This window comes from Gigantopelta aegis, chromosome 9, assembly GCF_016097555.1.
Source record: "Gigantopelta aegis isolate Gae_Host chromosome 9, Gae_host_genome, whole genome shotgun sequence".
Classification (NCBI taxonomy): domain Eukaryota; kingdom Metazoa; phylum Mollusca; class Gastropoda; order Neomphalida; family Peltospiridae; genus Gigantopelta; species Gigantopelta aegis.
In genome coordinates, this window is record NC_054707.1 from 1,452,897 (window position 1) to 1,467,111 (window position 14,215).

Consider the following 14,215-nt stretch of genomic DNA (forward strand, 5'->3'; position numbering starts at 1 on the left):
ACTGTTTGCTAGGAGAGGAGAGAGATCACTATCAGTGTCCTGCAACTGTTTGCTAGGAGAGAGATCACTGTTTGCTAGGAAAGGAGAGAGATCACTGTCAGTGTCCTACAACTGTTTGCTAGGGAGAGATCACTGTTTGCTAGGAGAGAGATCACTGTCAGTGTCCTACAACTGTTTGCTAGGGAGAGATCACTGTTTGCTAGGAGAGAGATCACTGTCGGTGTCCTACAACTGTTTGCTAGGAGAGAGATCACTATCTGCTAGGAGAGAGGTCAGTATCCTACAACTGTTTGCTAGGAGAGAGATCACTGTTTGCTAGGAGAGAGATCACTGTTTGCTAGGAGAGGAGAGAGATCACTGTTTGCTAGGAGAGGAGAGAGATCACTGTTTGCTAGGAGAGGAGAGAGATCACTGTTTGCTAGGAGAGGAGAGAGATCACTGTTTGCTAGGAGAGGAGAGAGATCACTATCAGTGTCCTACAACTGTTTGCTAGGAGAGAGATCACTGTTTGCTAGGAAAGGAGAGAGATCACTGTCGGTGTCCTACAACTGTTTGTTAGGGGAGAGATCACCGTTTGCTAGGAAAGAGATCACTGTCAGTGTCCTACAACTGTTTGCTAGGAGAGAGATCACTGTATGCTAGGAGAGAGATCACTGTCAGTGTCCTACAACTGTTTGCTAGGAGAGAGATCACTGTATGCTAGGAGAGAGATCACTGTCAGTGTCCTACAACTGTTTGCTAGGAGCGAGATCACTGTCTGCTAGGAGAGAGATCACTGTCAGTGTCCTACAACTGTTTGCTAGCAGAGAGATCACTGTCAGTGTCCTACAACTGTTTGCTAGGAGAGAGATCACTGTCGGTGTCCTCTTCATTTGCCTGGAATGTTTTAGGAGAGCAGGAAATTGATCACCTTGCAATGAAATGTTCAATTTTAAAACTTGGATGTGATTGATTAGATATTTTGAGCTGCAGTTAGACTTAGTTTATTCCTTTCCTTTCATTATGTTTGGAAGTAGTAGTATGTTTGAGAGAAAATTTCGGATATATGTGCTGAATACAGGGAGGTGTATAATTATAAGCAAGCAGGGTTTCTGCCAGAGGGTAAAATGGGTATTATGCCATACCCAAATGTTTTTGCAGGTTTTATTTTTTTAAGTTAACCTTTTGACAAAATTAATTACTCTTATTATTACTGTATGATTTTCTTAACCATAACCCTAAATTTAACCCATTTTCTTTAATGGGGAGGTCCCCCATACCCACTGTTGACTGTGGTTGCATTCAATTCCATAGCGTCATACCTCAAAATTTCTTTCTGGCAGAAAACTGGCAAGAGAGGTAGTAGCTCTAGTGGCTGCCAGAATTTCGACCTGCTGCATACTGTAACTACTACTAATGAACCCTCTACTTTGATCAGTAAGATTGAATATTGGTTGGTAGCATTTCATAATAATAACCGTTTATCTGAACAGTGGTTGCTTGGAGTGTTTTGATTGGTCGAAAAATACAGAGTAACATTGGCTTTGGATAGATCCTCCTGATAACTAAATAGGATTAGATTTTAATCAAGTTGGTGTTCAACACTATGTATTTGTGTACAGTTTTATTGTAATTGAGGGGAATAAATGGTTTTTTAGCAGTTTGCTTAAAACAAATATTTAAATGTGAAGCCAGATTAATTATTAACTTGACTAATTATTTTTTTAATGGCTTTGTGCAAAATTAAGTAATATAATTTGTGAAATTCAATGTCTTATTTATAATTGAACACATAACTTATACAATACTATATGTGTACATATTATTTCAAAACCATGTTGCAGGAGATTGATAGCTTGTTCAGTGTTACTAATTATATGGCTATTTTATCTGAATATTGGCTACTGTGTATCTACATTTTGGGTATTTAAATTATAATACATTTTATCTGCTAATACTATTTTCTTTTCAGGGCTGTTGCTGAATTGCATGGGTACAACTTGAATGGTAACTTGTTGAAAGTATGTAAATTTCTGGGAGCTGGTTTGAGATCAAACTTCGTCTTAAAGGGTTTTTATAAAACCCTCAGAATTGTTAATGTTCTGTGTTGGTTTTAATATCCAATACTTTTTTTAAAAATATATATACCCCAGTCTTCTTTCTTTTTTAAAAAGTTATTTCTCCTATTTGTCAGATTTTATTCCTTCCTAGTATTGTTTTAACTTCCAAGCTAGGTTGGGGGTTTTTTCCCTATTTTATGCCCTACTGGCTTCCTTTTTCTTTTATTTTGTCTCTTGAAGATGTTTTTTTACTGATGAAATGTCGATTATTTTTATATTCTTTCAAGTTAGATGGTTTCAGTGGAAAGGATTCTTTTAAATTTTTATACTATATAATTGAGACAACATGTAGAAACTAGTGCAGTTTCTGCTTAAGCAATGTTTTAAAGTGGGGACTCGGGGCACACAATTTCATGTGAACTGCCATTCTGGTTGCATGTGTATTATATAACTTTAAATCACGTGGTGAAATGCTAACATTCTAAAATTAAAAAGTTCCATATAGTTCTAATCAGATTTTTTGGACACATGATGCATAGCACATTACTAATTAAATAGTAAAATGCTGTCTGGCTGTACAGTCGGATTATTTAAAATGCATTTTAAGCATGGATGTAGTATAGAACCGTTGTTAGGATTATTGTTTTAGGATTGAATCCCTCTTTCACCTGCTAGATCTTGGCTGGTATGAATCATTGGAACACTTGACAAAGAAAAACTTATTTTCGCAAGCTGGTATTTATTTAGTCCAAATTATGAATTCCTGGTAAAACTAGCCCATGAAGTGGCGACAGTGGGTTTCCACCCTCAATATCTGTGTGGTCCTTAACCATATATCTGATGCCACATAACCTTAAATAGAGTACCCAGTGGTACAGCGCTCGTTTGATGCACAGTAGGTTAGGGATTGATCCTCATCACTGGGCCCATTGCACTATTTGTCGCTCCAGCCAGTGCACCACGACTGGTACATCAAAGGCCATGGTATGTGTTCTCCTGTCTGTGGGATGGTGCATGTAAAAGATCCCTTGCTGCTAATCAAAAAGAGTAACCCATGAAGTGGCGACAGCGGGTTTCCTCTCTCAATATCTGTGTGGTCCTTAACCATATGTCTGACCTGACCCCATATAACCGTAAATAAAATGTGTTGAGTGCATCATTAAATAAAACATTTCCTTCCTTCCTTCCTGGTAAAACTAATGCTTCAAAATTATATTTTAACAATAAAGTGACACTTCTTTGTCTAAAAATAAGAAATGGGACGGCAAAACATTTATGGTGCTATCATCTATTTGTTGTTAGGTGGAACTAGGTAACAATCGCCCGAGAAGAACGAACAACAACAATAGAACGGCAAACACAAACAACAACGCAGGCATGAATCGCCAGGAGGTTCCATTAAGGTGAGACGAGACTCGAGTGCTAAAACATCTGCTTGTAACACTGGATGTTAACTCGCTCGACTTGAGTGCTGAAACGTCCGCTTGTAACACTGGATGTTAACTCGCTCGTCTCGAGTGCTGAAACGTCCGCTTGTAACACTGGATGTTAACTCGCTCGTCTCGAGTGCTGAAACGTCCGCTTGTAACACTGGATGTTAACTCGCTCGTCTCGAGTGCTGAAACGTCCACTTGTAACACTGGATGTTAACTCGCTCGTCTCGAGTGCTGAAACGTCCACTTGTAACACTGGATGTTAACTCGCTCGTCTCGAGTGCTGAAACGTCCACTTGTAACACTGGATGTTAACTCGCTCGTCTCGAGTGCTGAAACGTCCACTTGTAACACTGGATGTTAACTCGCTCGTCTCGAGTGCTGAAACGTCCACTTGTAACACTGGATGTTAACTCGCTCGTCTCGAGTGCTGAAACGTCCGCTTGTAACACTGGATGTTAACTCGCTTGTCTCGTTTGAATGTGTTCAGCTTCTTTTATTGGTATTACCTTCCTTGTGTGCTTTAATCAAATGTGTATGTTTCTTCTGTATTGCAGTGTTTTTCCCAGGGTTCCTTATTTTCATAGCACTATTTATATATTAGTATGAAATCAAAGATGGATTCATGTTGGTTGTAGAGGGTGTGGGGAGAAGATGGGTGTCAGGATGCAGAGTATGACTGCTCACCTGATGTATTTTCCTCTCCCAGCCGGAACATTAAAGGTTGTGTGTATATACAGTCCTGTCTTTGGGAAAGTGCACATAAGACCCCTCGATAGGGCTTTATATCTCACTATGGGGTGGGACATAGCCCAATGGTAAAGTGCTGGCTTGATGCACGGTCCGTCTAGGATTGATCCCAGTCGGTGGGCCCATTGGGCTATTTCTCTTTCCAGCCAGTGCACCATGGTATATCAAAGGCCGTGGTCAGGGTTTCTGCCAGAGGGTAAAACGGGTATGGTGCCATACCCAAATTTTATTTTTTTAAAGTTAACTTGTTCACAAAATTAATTACTCTTATCATTACTATATGATTTTCTTAACCCTAACCCTAAACTTAACCCATTTTCATTCAGGGGGATGCATTCAATTCCATTGTGACATACCCAAAAATTTCTTTCTGGCAGAAACACTGGTGGTATACTGTAAAACGGGTATTATTCGCGAATGTGTTATTTTCGCGTTTTTAATTTAGCCACGAAAATTACTTACGCAAATAACAGTTTAGCAATTTTGGCATGCTGTTCTGCATCATACAGTATATATTCACCGTGTTTTTGTTTATGATTTGTAGAAGTGTTTAATATATCAATGGCATCATTGGCGGCCTGTGTCGATTGAACTTCTTCGATTGTTAAACACGTTGAAGGGTCAGGTAAACCAACAGTTTCAGGTTTGTCTGCACTTTTTTTTACCACTACAAAATTGAACCTGCCATAACGCTGTTTTTGTGAAGAATGATCAATGTAGTTGATTTTTGGAACAACTGGTATTGTTAAGCTGTGAATAAACATTTAGAAATTAGTATAATGAGCCATTTTTAATTGGCCAATCAAAATAAGGGACACAAATGGTTTTGTATACTTCCGGAAAAACGTCATCGACAAGTGACAAAAACAAAAGAGGTGAGACGTTTTTAACAACCGGTGTTTAAACATTAATACAAGATTACTAGTACAAGTGTTTGTCGTTATTTCACACTTTCTGGAGAGTTGATTGAACCACATCCTCCTGGATTAATTTCATTAATTGTACACAATGTGTGGTCGCCGCTGGACATGTGGCTGCAGCACTTAGCGGAGTCGCTTGGAAAGAGAATATTACGTATACCTCAGTTGACCACTCTAGTATCATTTAATGTTATGTACCAAAGTATAGTTTTGTATGTGTTAGTAATTTAAAAAAAAAACAAAAAAACAAAAAACATGACACCGTGAAAATTAAAAAATGCAAACTGCCTGCATTTTTGCTATCGCGAAAATTTACTGCCACAAATAATGCCTGTTTTACAGTATGCTATGCTATACTGTCTGTGGGATGGTGCATATAAAAGATCACTTGCTACTAATGAAAAAATGTAGCTGATTTCCTCTAAGAATATGTCAAAAATTACCAAATTTCTGACATCCAATAACTGATGATTAATAAATCATTGTGCTCTAGTGGTGTCGTTAAACAAACAAACTTTTAACTTATCTCAATAATTTGGCACAATGGGGGGGGTGGGGTGGGGGGGTGTCTAAATAATCATTTGGACCCAACCGTTTTGGGTAGCAATTTTTTTTTTTTTTTTTTTTTTTTTTCCCAATATGCTCTGTCAGGACAGGTCAGGTCATAGGCTTGGCGTGCACATTCAGAGCAAGCTGTTTTAGTGCATGCCTGTCCAGTACAGGAAAGTGTTCTGTGCATAGCTGGGTCTTTAATAGCACAATAATGTTATTAACAGCTACTAAGGGTTGTAGAAATTTGGAAACACATTGCAAGTTTATTTTAATGTAACTAAAATTTTCAGGCATCAAAATAATTTGAGAATAGTCGTTCAGGTTTCCGTGAGGTTACCTCATGTCAAGAAAGTACAGAATGGTACTTTGTTTACTACAAATGTTTTTGAACCAGAACACATCAGTGATCACCTCAATTTCGATATGCTGTGTGTTCTTTGAATATAATCTATGCAAAAGTATCCTTACAGTGAGAATAGTGATACGAATGAACGTCCAAGTATCGGTGTTTTTGTAAAAGAATAATAAAGGGGATAGTAGACTTGATAATTGTGTTGTAATCTATAGGTAACCAGGAGGCCTAATTCACTAAACTCTCACAACTTTGCAATCTTGCAGTGGAATGCTAAAAGACTTGCAAAGAGGATGCTTTGTTGTCTAGCAGAGCCTAAGAGATCTTTGTGAATTACGGCCCCATATCTCTATAGAAGACAGATCTCGCAGTGCAGTGCTAAAAGACTTGCAAAGAGGATGCTTTGTTGTCTAGCAGAGCCTAAGAGATCTTTGTGAATTAAGGTCCCAGGCCTGTAATTTATGGTAACCTCTACATAGGTTACCAGGCACTATTCTTATTTCGATGCCCGAGTTTTAACATTTCACTGGTTTTGAGGTCAATGTGTTTGTACTTAATTTGGGTGTGATTATTTTGTGCACAGCAAACTGCTGCTTGTTTTGGTAGGAATGATATAGCTGGCAGGTTTCCTCTATACTGAGTGTTGAGATAATCCTAGGTTAGACATCAGATAGCCATAGAAGTGTTGATGACAACAAATGTAGCTTTCCTTTCTTTTCTCTTCGGAATCTTTTACTGGGATGGCTCACGGCTGCACATGGGACCTGGGGAAAACACTGGCTTCTTGGCAGTGCACTTGTTTAAAACTGGATTGTTGGGAATGCAAAATACTTATCACTGGTTAACTCATGTGCAGAGCTTCCATTATTCTCATTCATTATCATGTTTTCATAAAAATCATTTCATACTGGTGTCAGAAAAATTTATTTTATTCTGTGCCAATGATGTCATTTACTTGCAAAATAGGTATATGCCAATTTAGTATTTAATTGAAATTCATGTTTAGTTGGGTTTTGGGGTTTTTGTTTTGTTTTTTCAAATGGAGTTCACTGCATTTTGTTCTTTTTTTATCTGTTTTATCCTTTCTATCTATATTATTCTTGTCCAATCCACTTCTTACATCTAGTTACCGAAGACAGTACAACCGATATGAACAGAATAACCGTGGGAGAGATCGCCCAGTTCAAGAAACACCATTGAGGTTAGAATGTGATCTAGATGTTTGTAGAACATGAAACATGGTAATACACTCCGTACAGTGAACATGTGCTCTGTACAATGAACATGTGCTCTGTACAGTGAACATGTGCTCTGTACAGTTGTCACTGAACAGTTGAGGTTAGAATGTGATCTAGATGTTTGTAGAACATAAAACATGGTAATACACTGTGCAGTGAACATGTGCTCTGTACATTTGCCACTGAACAGTTGGTTAGAATGTGATCTAGATGTTTGTAGAACATGAAACATGGTAATACACTCTGTACAGTGAACATGTGCTGTATACAGTGAATGTGTGCTCTGTATAGTAGCCACTGAACAGTTCAGATTTCTGCATCACTGTTTTTGTTTGTGCTACTTTAGCCTCTACACGTTTCTGTTCATTCATGGCCTAGTGTTTGCAGTAAGTTTGATGTTTTGCTAAATGTCTGGATATTAACTTTAAACCAGTGTCATGTTCCTACCTTTAGTGTCTTTTTTTTTGTCTTTTCTTCTTTTTTAAAATTATTATATTATTTATGAAGGATGAGGGTGACGGTGGATATATATTTTTGGGTGGGAGAAAGGGTGTTGAGGGTATGACGTTTAATGCTGTGGTAAATTATTTTGGGTTCATGTACTTACATCACTTCATGCTCATTTTTCATTACATTTTCATCTTCACTGGTTTGTTATGTATGCATTTTGTGCAGGGTGCATGTTTTTGAGAACTAAAACTGCTAAATGTTAGTTTTGTTTACTGTTTAGAAATATATTCCTTTAGTTAGTTCCCTTTGTCCTTGTCCCAACTAACTGAACCAAAAGTAAAAGGAACATTCAAATGTTTAAAAGGTATGTATTGAGTAATAGTTTCTACATGAATAAGTTACAAGTTACAACTAAGTCACAAAGCGACAATGTAGTTTTTTAAATTTTGACTTTAAATTAAGAAAAAGAAAATTACCATATTAATCTAGTTAAAATCTTTTATTAGTGCAGATTCATGTGACCAAACTTCACTAGCAGGCAATCAAATGTGTGTGGAATTTGATACATCTAAACCTAGTTTTCGTTTTTTAGTAGAGTTGATGAATTTCTCTCCCTTATTCTTCTTTATCACTTTTTATTAAATATTTGAATATATCAATTGGTTAATTTTTGACTGCCTGGTTAGTCAGTTTGTGGTCATTGTTTGCAGCATGCGGAGGTTTTAAAGACTCATTTGCTGGTACTCTTGAGTTTTTTGTGTGTATGTGTTTTTAGTTCCAATAATTGCTGTGGTTAGTATATCAAAGGTCGTGGTATGTACTGTCCGGTCTGAGACAATACATATGGTTTGTGTTGAGCAGCTGTTCTCACTCATGTTTGATATCGGCAGGTTGCTAATAAACACTTGGTGTACTAGTTCTCTGAAAGGATAATAATAATAATAATGTATGTCAAACTTTATCCTTTTGTGTATTAGTATGATAATGTATTTATTTTCTTTTTTTGGTTTTTGTTTCTTTCAGAATTGTTGTTGGGAGTGAATATGTGGGTGCAATAATCGGGAAACAGGGTCAGACTATCAAAAACATAACCTCACAGAGTCGAGCTAGGTAAGCTGCCAGGAGGTTTAACTCTTACATCATTCCTCGGTCTGTTAGGCCTAATACAAGCTATTCGGTCATTCATAATGCATGCTGTCACAAGCCATTCTGTTGTGTTCTATCTCTTCCATTTTCTCTTGTCACCTTAGATGTATTAGATCAGTATGCTTATATGCATAATTCTAATGCAATATAATTATCTATACACACATGTACATGTACATGTATATAATCAGTCAAATGTCACAATGATGACCCCTCTAATCATGAAAGCCTAGGATACCTCTAGATTGCATCAGTGGCATTTTTAATTTTTAATATTTCTCTCTCTCTTTCTCTCTCTCTCTCTCTCTCTCTCTCTCTCTCTCTCTCTCTCTCTCTCTCTCTCTCTCTCTCTCTCTCACATATAATTTTCACAAACAAGTATTATGTTTATCACAAACTACTTATGTCTTCATTTCAAAGTTTATATTGCAGCATTACTGAAACATTAAAAAAGATAAAGTGGCATTGTCTATGCTTGGTTTATGTTGTAGTATACTAATGATCCTTTGTTTTTTGTGTTTTTTCCCCCCCCAGAGTTGATATACATCGCAGGGATAATCATAGTCAAGAAACAGTAAGTCATAATTACTCGAATTGTCATTTTTCCAAAACCAAACTAGAATATTGTCTACTTGCTAATTTTTTTTTACTTTTTATACGCCCATCTATAATGGGTTATATTATGGTATAGTGTTGTTCATCCATCGTACATACATCTGTCAACTTTTTCTTGTCCGGACCATATCTTGCATACAGATGCATACAGGACCATCAAACCTCACATGTAGGAACAACTAGGGATGGTGGTTGGTCCAAAACACTTTTCATCCATCCATCCCATTGCAAACATTTCACATAATTAGACTTGAATCATACCCAAAACATATTCATTAATATAGTTATGGTTTTTCATCAAACTCCTGATGGGCGTATCATGTACCTCGCCGGTACTCTTGGTTGTTTTTTTTCAGTTTTGTGCAGATAAGCAATTAATAATAATAAAACCTGTACACGACAGTTAAATAATACTTAAGACAATTGGAATAGAAGTTGCATTTTTATACTAGTTACATTAATGTTGAAATTTATTTAATGTATATTTATTTTATGATTCTTTCAGTTAGTCACAATTAAAGGAAGCCCTGAAAACTGTACAAAAGCTTGTAGAGAAATCATGAAAGTTGTTAATGCAGAAGCGCAGGCTCTAAACAAGGGGTAAGCGGGAGACAGTGTTTCTGTATTATATTTACTGTTCACCTTTTTGATGTAGAGCTCATTATCATAGGATCGATACACACCATGGGCAGACTCGGTATGTTTCCATATTACAACCAGTTCTCCAAACGTTGTGGTATGCGCTATTCTTTGTTAATAAATTCTGATAAAAGATCCCTTGCTGCTGATCCATAATCGTGAATAGTAGCTATACAGCCATCGCATCTGATGTCTGCATTCAGTAAAAGTTGAAAGTAAAAGGATTAACTTCCACATATGTTATCCTCTCTGGGGATTGCTATCCTGTCTGGGGGATGTTGTCCTGTCTGGGGGATGCTATACTGTCTTGTGGGATGTTATCCTGTCTTGTGGGATGTTGTCCTGTCTTGGGGGATGTTGTCCTGTCTGGGGGATGTTGTCCTGTCTGGGGGATGCTATACTGTCTTGGGGGATGTTATCCTGTCTTGGGGGATGTTGTCCTGTCTGGGGGATGCTATACTGTCTTGTGGGATGTTATCCTATCTTGGGGGATGTTGTCCTGTCTGGGGGATGCTATACTGTCTTGTGGGATGTTATCCTGTCTTGGGGGATGTTGTCCTGTCTGGGGGATGCTATACTGTCTTGTGGGATGTTATCCTGTCTTGGGGGATGTTGTCCTGTCTGGGGGATGCTATACTGTCTTGTGGGATGTTATCCTGTCTTGGGGGATGCTATACTGTCTTGTGGGATGTTATCCTGTCTTGGGGGATGTTGTCCCGTCTGGGGGATGCTATACTGTCTTGTGGGATGTTATCCTGTCTTGGGGGATGTTATCCTGTCTTGGGGGATGTTGTCCTGTCTGGGGGATGCTATACTGTCTTGTGGGATGTTATCCTGTCTTGGGGGATGTTGTCCTGTCTGGGGGATGTTGTCGTGTCTGGGGGATGTTGTCCTGTCTGGGGGGATGCTATACTGTCTTGTGGGATGTTATCCTGTCTTGGGGGATGTTGTCCCGTCTGGGAGATGCTATACTGTCTTGTGGGATGTTATCCTGTCTTGGGGGATGTTGTCCTGTCTGGGGGATGCTATACTGTCTTGTGGGATGTTATCCTGTCTTGGGGGATGTTGTCCTGTCTGGGGGGATGTTGTCCTGTCTGGGGGATGTTATACTGTCTTGTGGGATGTTATCCTGTCTTGGGGGATGTTGTCCTGTCTGGGGGATGCTATACTGTCTTGTGGGATGTTATCCTGTCTTGGGGGATGTTGTCCTTTCTTGGGGATGCTATACTGTCTTGTGGGATGTTATCCTGTCTTGGGGGATGTTGTCCTGTCTGGGGGATGCTATACTGTCTTGTGGGATGTTATCCTGTCTTGGGGGATGTTGTCCTGTCTTGGGGGTGGTTGTCCTGTCTGGGGGATGTTGTCCTGTCTGGGGGATGTTGTCCTGTCTGGGGGATGTTATACTGTCTTGTGGGATGTTGTCCTGTCTTGGGGGATGTTGTCCTGTCTGGGGGATGCTATACTGTCTTGTGGGATGTTATCCTGTCTGGGGATTGCTATCCTGTCTGGGGGATGTTGTCCTGTCTGGGGGATGTTGTCCTGTCTTGTGGGATGTTATCCTGTCTGGGGGATGTTGTCCTGTCTGGGGGATGTTGTCCTGTCTTGTGGGATGTTGTCCTGTCTTGTGGGATGTTATCCTGTCTGGGGATTGCTATCCTGTCTGTGGGATGTTGTCCTGTCTGTGGGATGTTGTCCTGTCTGGGGGATGTTGTCCTGTCTGGGGGATGCTATACTGTCTTGGGGGATGTTGTCCTGTCTGGGGGATGCTATACTGTCTTGTGGGATGTTATCCTGTCTTGGGGGATGTTGTCCTGTCTGGGGGATGCTATACTGTCTTGTGGGATGTTATCCTGTCTTGTGGGATGTTATCCTGTCTTGGGGGATGTTGTCCTGTCTTGGGGGATGTTGTCCTGTCTGGGGGATGCTATACTGTCTTGTGGGATGTTATCCTGTCTTGGGGGATGTTGTCCTTTCTTGGGGATGCTATACTGTCTGTAGGATGGTGTATATAAAATATTCCTTGCTGCTGTAACGGGACTGTCAAAATTACCAAATGTTTGAAATCCAATAGCCAATTATTATTAAATCAATGCACTCTAATGGTGTTAAACAAAATAAACTAAGTCAATAAACTTTTCACCTACAAAATAATGATGGTTTATGAGTCGATTTTGCCAACATTCATAATAATAATATTACATTTTTTTTAAAGTCGGGGGGGGGGGGGGGGGGGGGGAATTGTGTTTCGTAAAATTGTGTAAAATATTCCCTAGAAATGTTTTCTCAGTTTTCACATTTATATACTACTCAAAAGAATTTAAGGGTCAAAAATTTATAACCAAATAAGTTTCAGTGTGTATTACATTGATGATGTAAACTACACCAAAAATTTAATTTATTGTTCCATATTTACAAAAACCCACAAATAAATGTCACTGTATACAAGAAAGTCACATGACATGCTGTCAAAGTTGAAGGTTGTCAAACATGGATTTTACACATTAGAACATTCGTTTAATAGTGTGTGAATCCACCCCTGGTGCGAATACACTCAACACATCGTTGCCTCATGCTGTTGATCAGACGTCTGAAGAACTCTTGGGGAATGGCCTGCCACTCTGCCATAAGAAGTTGACCCAGATCATGAAGGTTGGCCGGAGGGGCATGGTTATCCCGAACTCTCCTGCCTAATTCGTCCCAGCCATCCTCTATTGGGGCTAAGTCAGGCGAATATGCTGGCCAATCCATCCTGGCGATACCTTGTTGTCTGAGAAAGTCCATTACCACCCTGGCGCGGTGGGGTCTGGCATTGTCATCCTGCAGAACTGCCCCGCCGCCAATCTGCTGAAGGCCTGGGAGAACCAACGGCCGGATAATCTCATTCAGATAGCAGATTCCATTCAGATTGCCATCCACCACATAGAGGGGGGTCCTGTGGTGAATAGAGATGCCGCACCACACCATGATGCTGCCACCACCGAACCGGTGACGTTGTCTAACGTTAACGTCAGCGAAGCGCTCACCAGGACGTCTGTAGACACAAACCCGATCGTCGTTGAACTGGAGACTAAACCTGGACTCATCAGTGAATATCACTCGACCCCACTGAACACTTTGCCACCGCAGATGAAGTGTGCACCAGTGACGTCTGGCCGTTCTGTGACGTGGTAGGAGTGGTGGTCGAACAGCCTGGCGACGGCAGCGTAGATTATTGGCTCTCAGACGATTGCGTATGGTTTGATCAGACACTCGAGTTCCAGTCGCAGTCTGCAGATTGTCACGTAATCGGCGTGCAGTGGTTGTGCGTTGACGTAGAGCCATATTGGTGATGTAGCGGTCCTCTCTATTTGTAGTGCTTCGGGGTCTTCCCGAACGTCGACGATTTCGAACAGAATTCGTTGCTTGGTACCATTGCCACAGTCGGCCAACGACACTCTGACTGACACCAAGTCTCAGAGCAACATTTCTTTGCGTATTGCCATCCTGAAGCCAAGCAATAGCCCTTCCTCGATCTTCGATAGTCAGTTGACGTCATACCATTGTCGAATTTGGAGTGTGCACCGTACACGAACGCAAGCTCCAATTATACGGAAATTCAGCATTGGGAACATGGAATACACATGCAAAGCGTGCAAATGAAGCGCTTTGTGAAAAAGCAAATTATGGGCACTTAGCAGACCTTTCGCTTTCGCCCTAATTTACGTGCACATGTAAGCATGTTTTCGCCATTAGAACTAGTCGACAGTGTCAATGACAGTGGATTTTAATTCATTTATGGGTTGCTTAGACCCACTTTCGTCAAAATGGAACAATGCCATGCGTGACATTATGGTCTAGCTAATATAATTGACATTCAGAAAATAATGTCGAAAATATCGTCTGACCCTTAAATTCTTTTGAGTAGTATATATATTTGTCTGCATCTGATTGTTAAATATTTTGGTTCAGAGTTGTAAATTATTCTATAATTTCTGCTATCATTACTTGAGGGAAGAGTTCAGCTAGTTTCAAACTTATTTTTACTCAATTACTTTTTCAGTGAATGTGCACTAAATTACTTTTTCAGTGAATGTGCACTAAA

The 14,215-nt window shown here is 39.7% G+C and overlaps 1 protein-coding gene across 2 annotated transcripts in view; it reads left to right on the forward strand.

Moving 5' to 3' along the window:
* Window positions 1-14,215, forward strand: part of LOC121381650 (insulin-like growth factor 2 mRNA-binding protein 2) — a 45,524-nt gene that overhangs the window by 18,002 nt on the left and 13,307 nt on the right. The window contains exons 6-11 of one of the 2 annotated variants that reach the window (XM_041510988.1): window positions 1,952-2,000; window positions 3,342-3,442; window positions 7,173-7,247; window positions 8,758-8,844; window positions 9,415-9,454; window positions 10,001-10,095. In XM_041510988.1, coding sequence (XP_041366922.1) covers window positions 1,952-2,000; window positions 3,342-3,442; window positions 7,173-7,247; window positions 8,758-8,844; window positions 9,415-9,454; window positions 10,001-10,095 — 447 coding nt within the window. The remainder of the gene's footprint in view (window positions 1-1,951; window positions 2,001-3,341; window positions 3,443-7,172; window positions 7,248-8,757; window positions 8,845-9,414; window positions 9,455-10,000; window positions 10,096-14,215) is intronic. The other variant, XM_041510989.1, reaches the window with a different exon arrangement.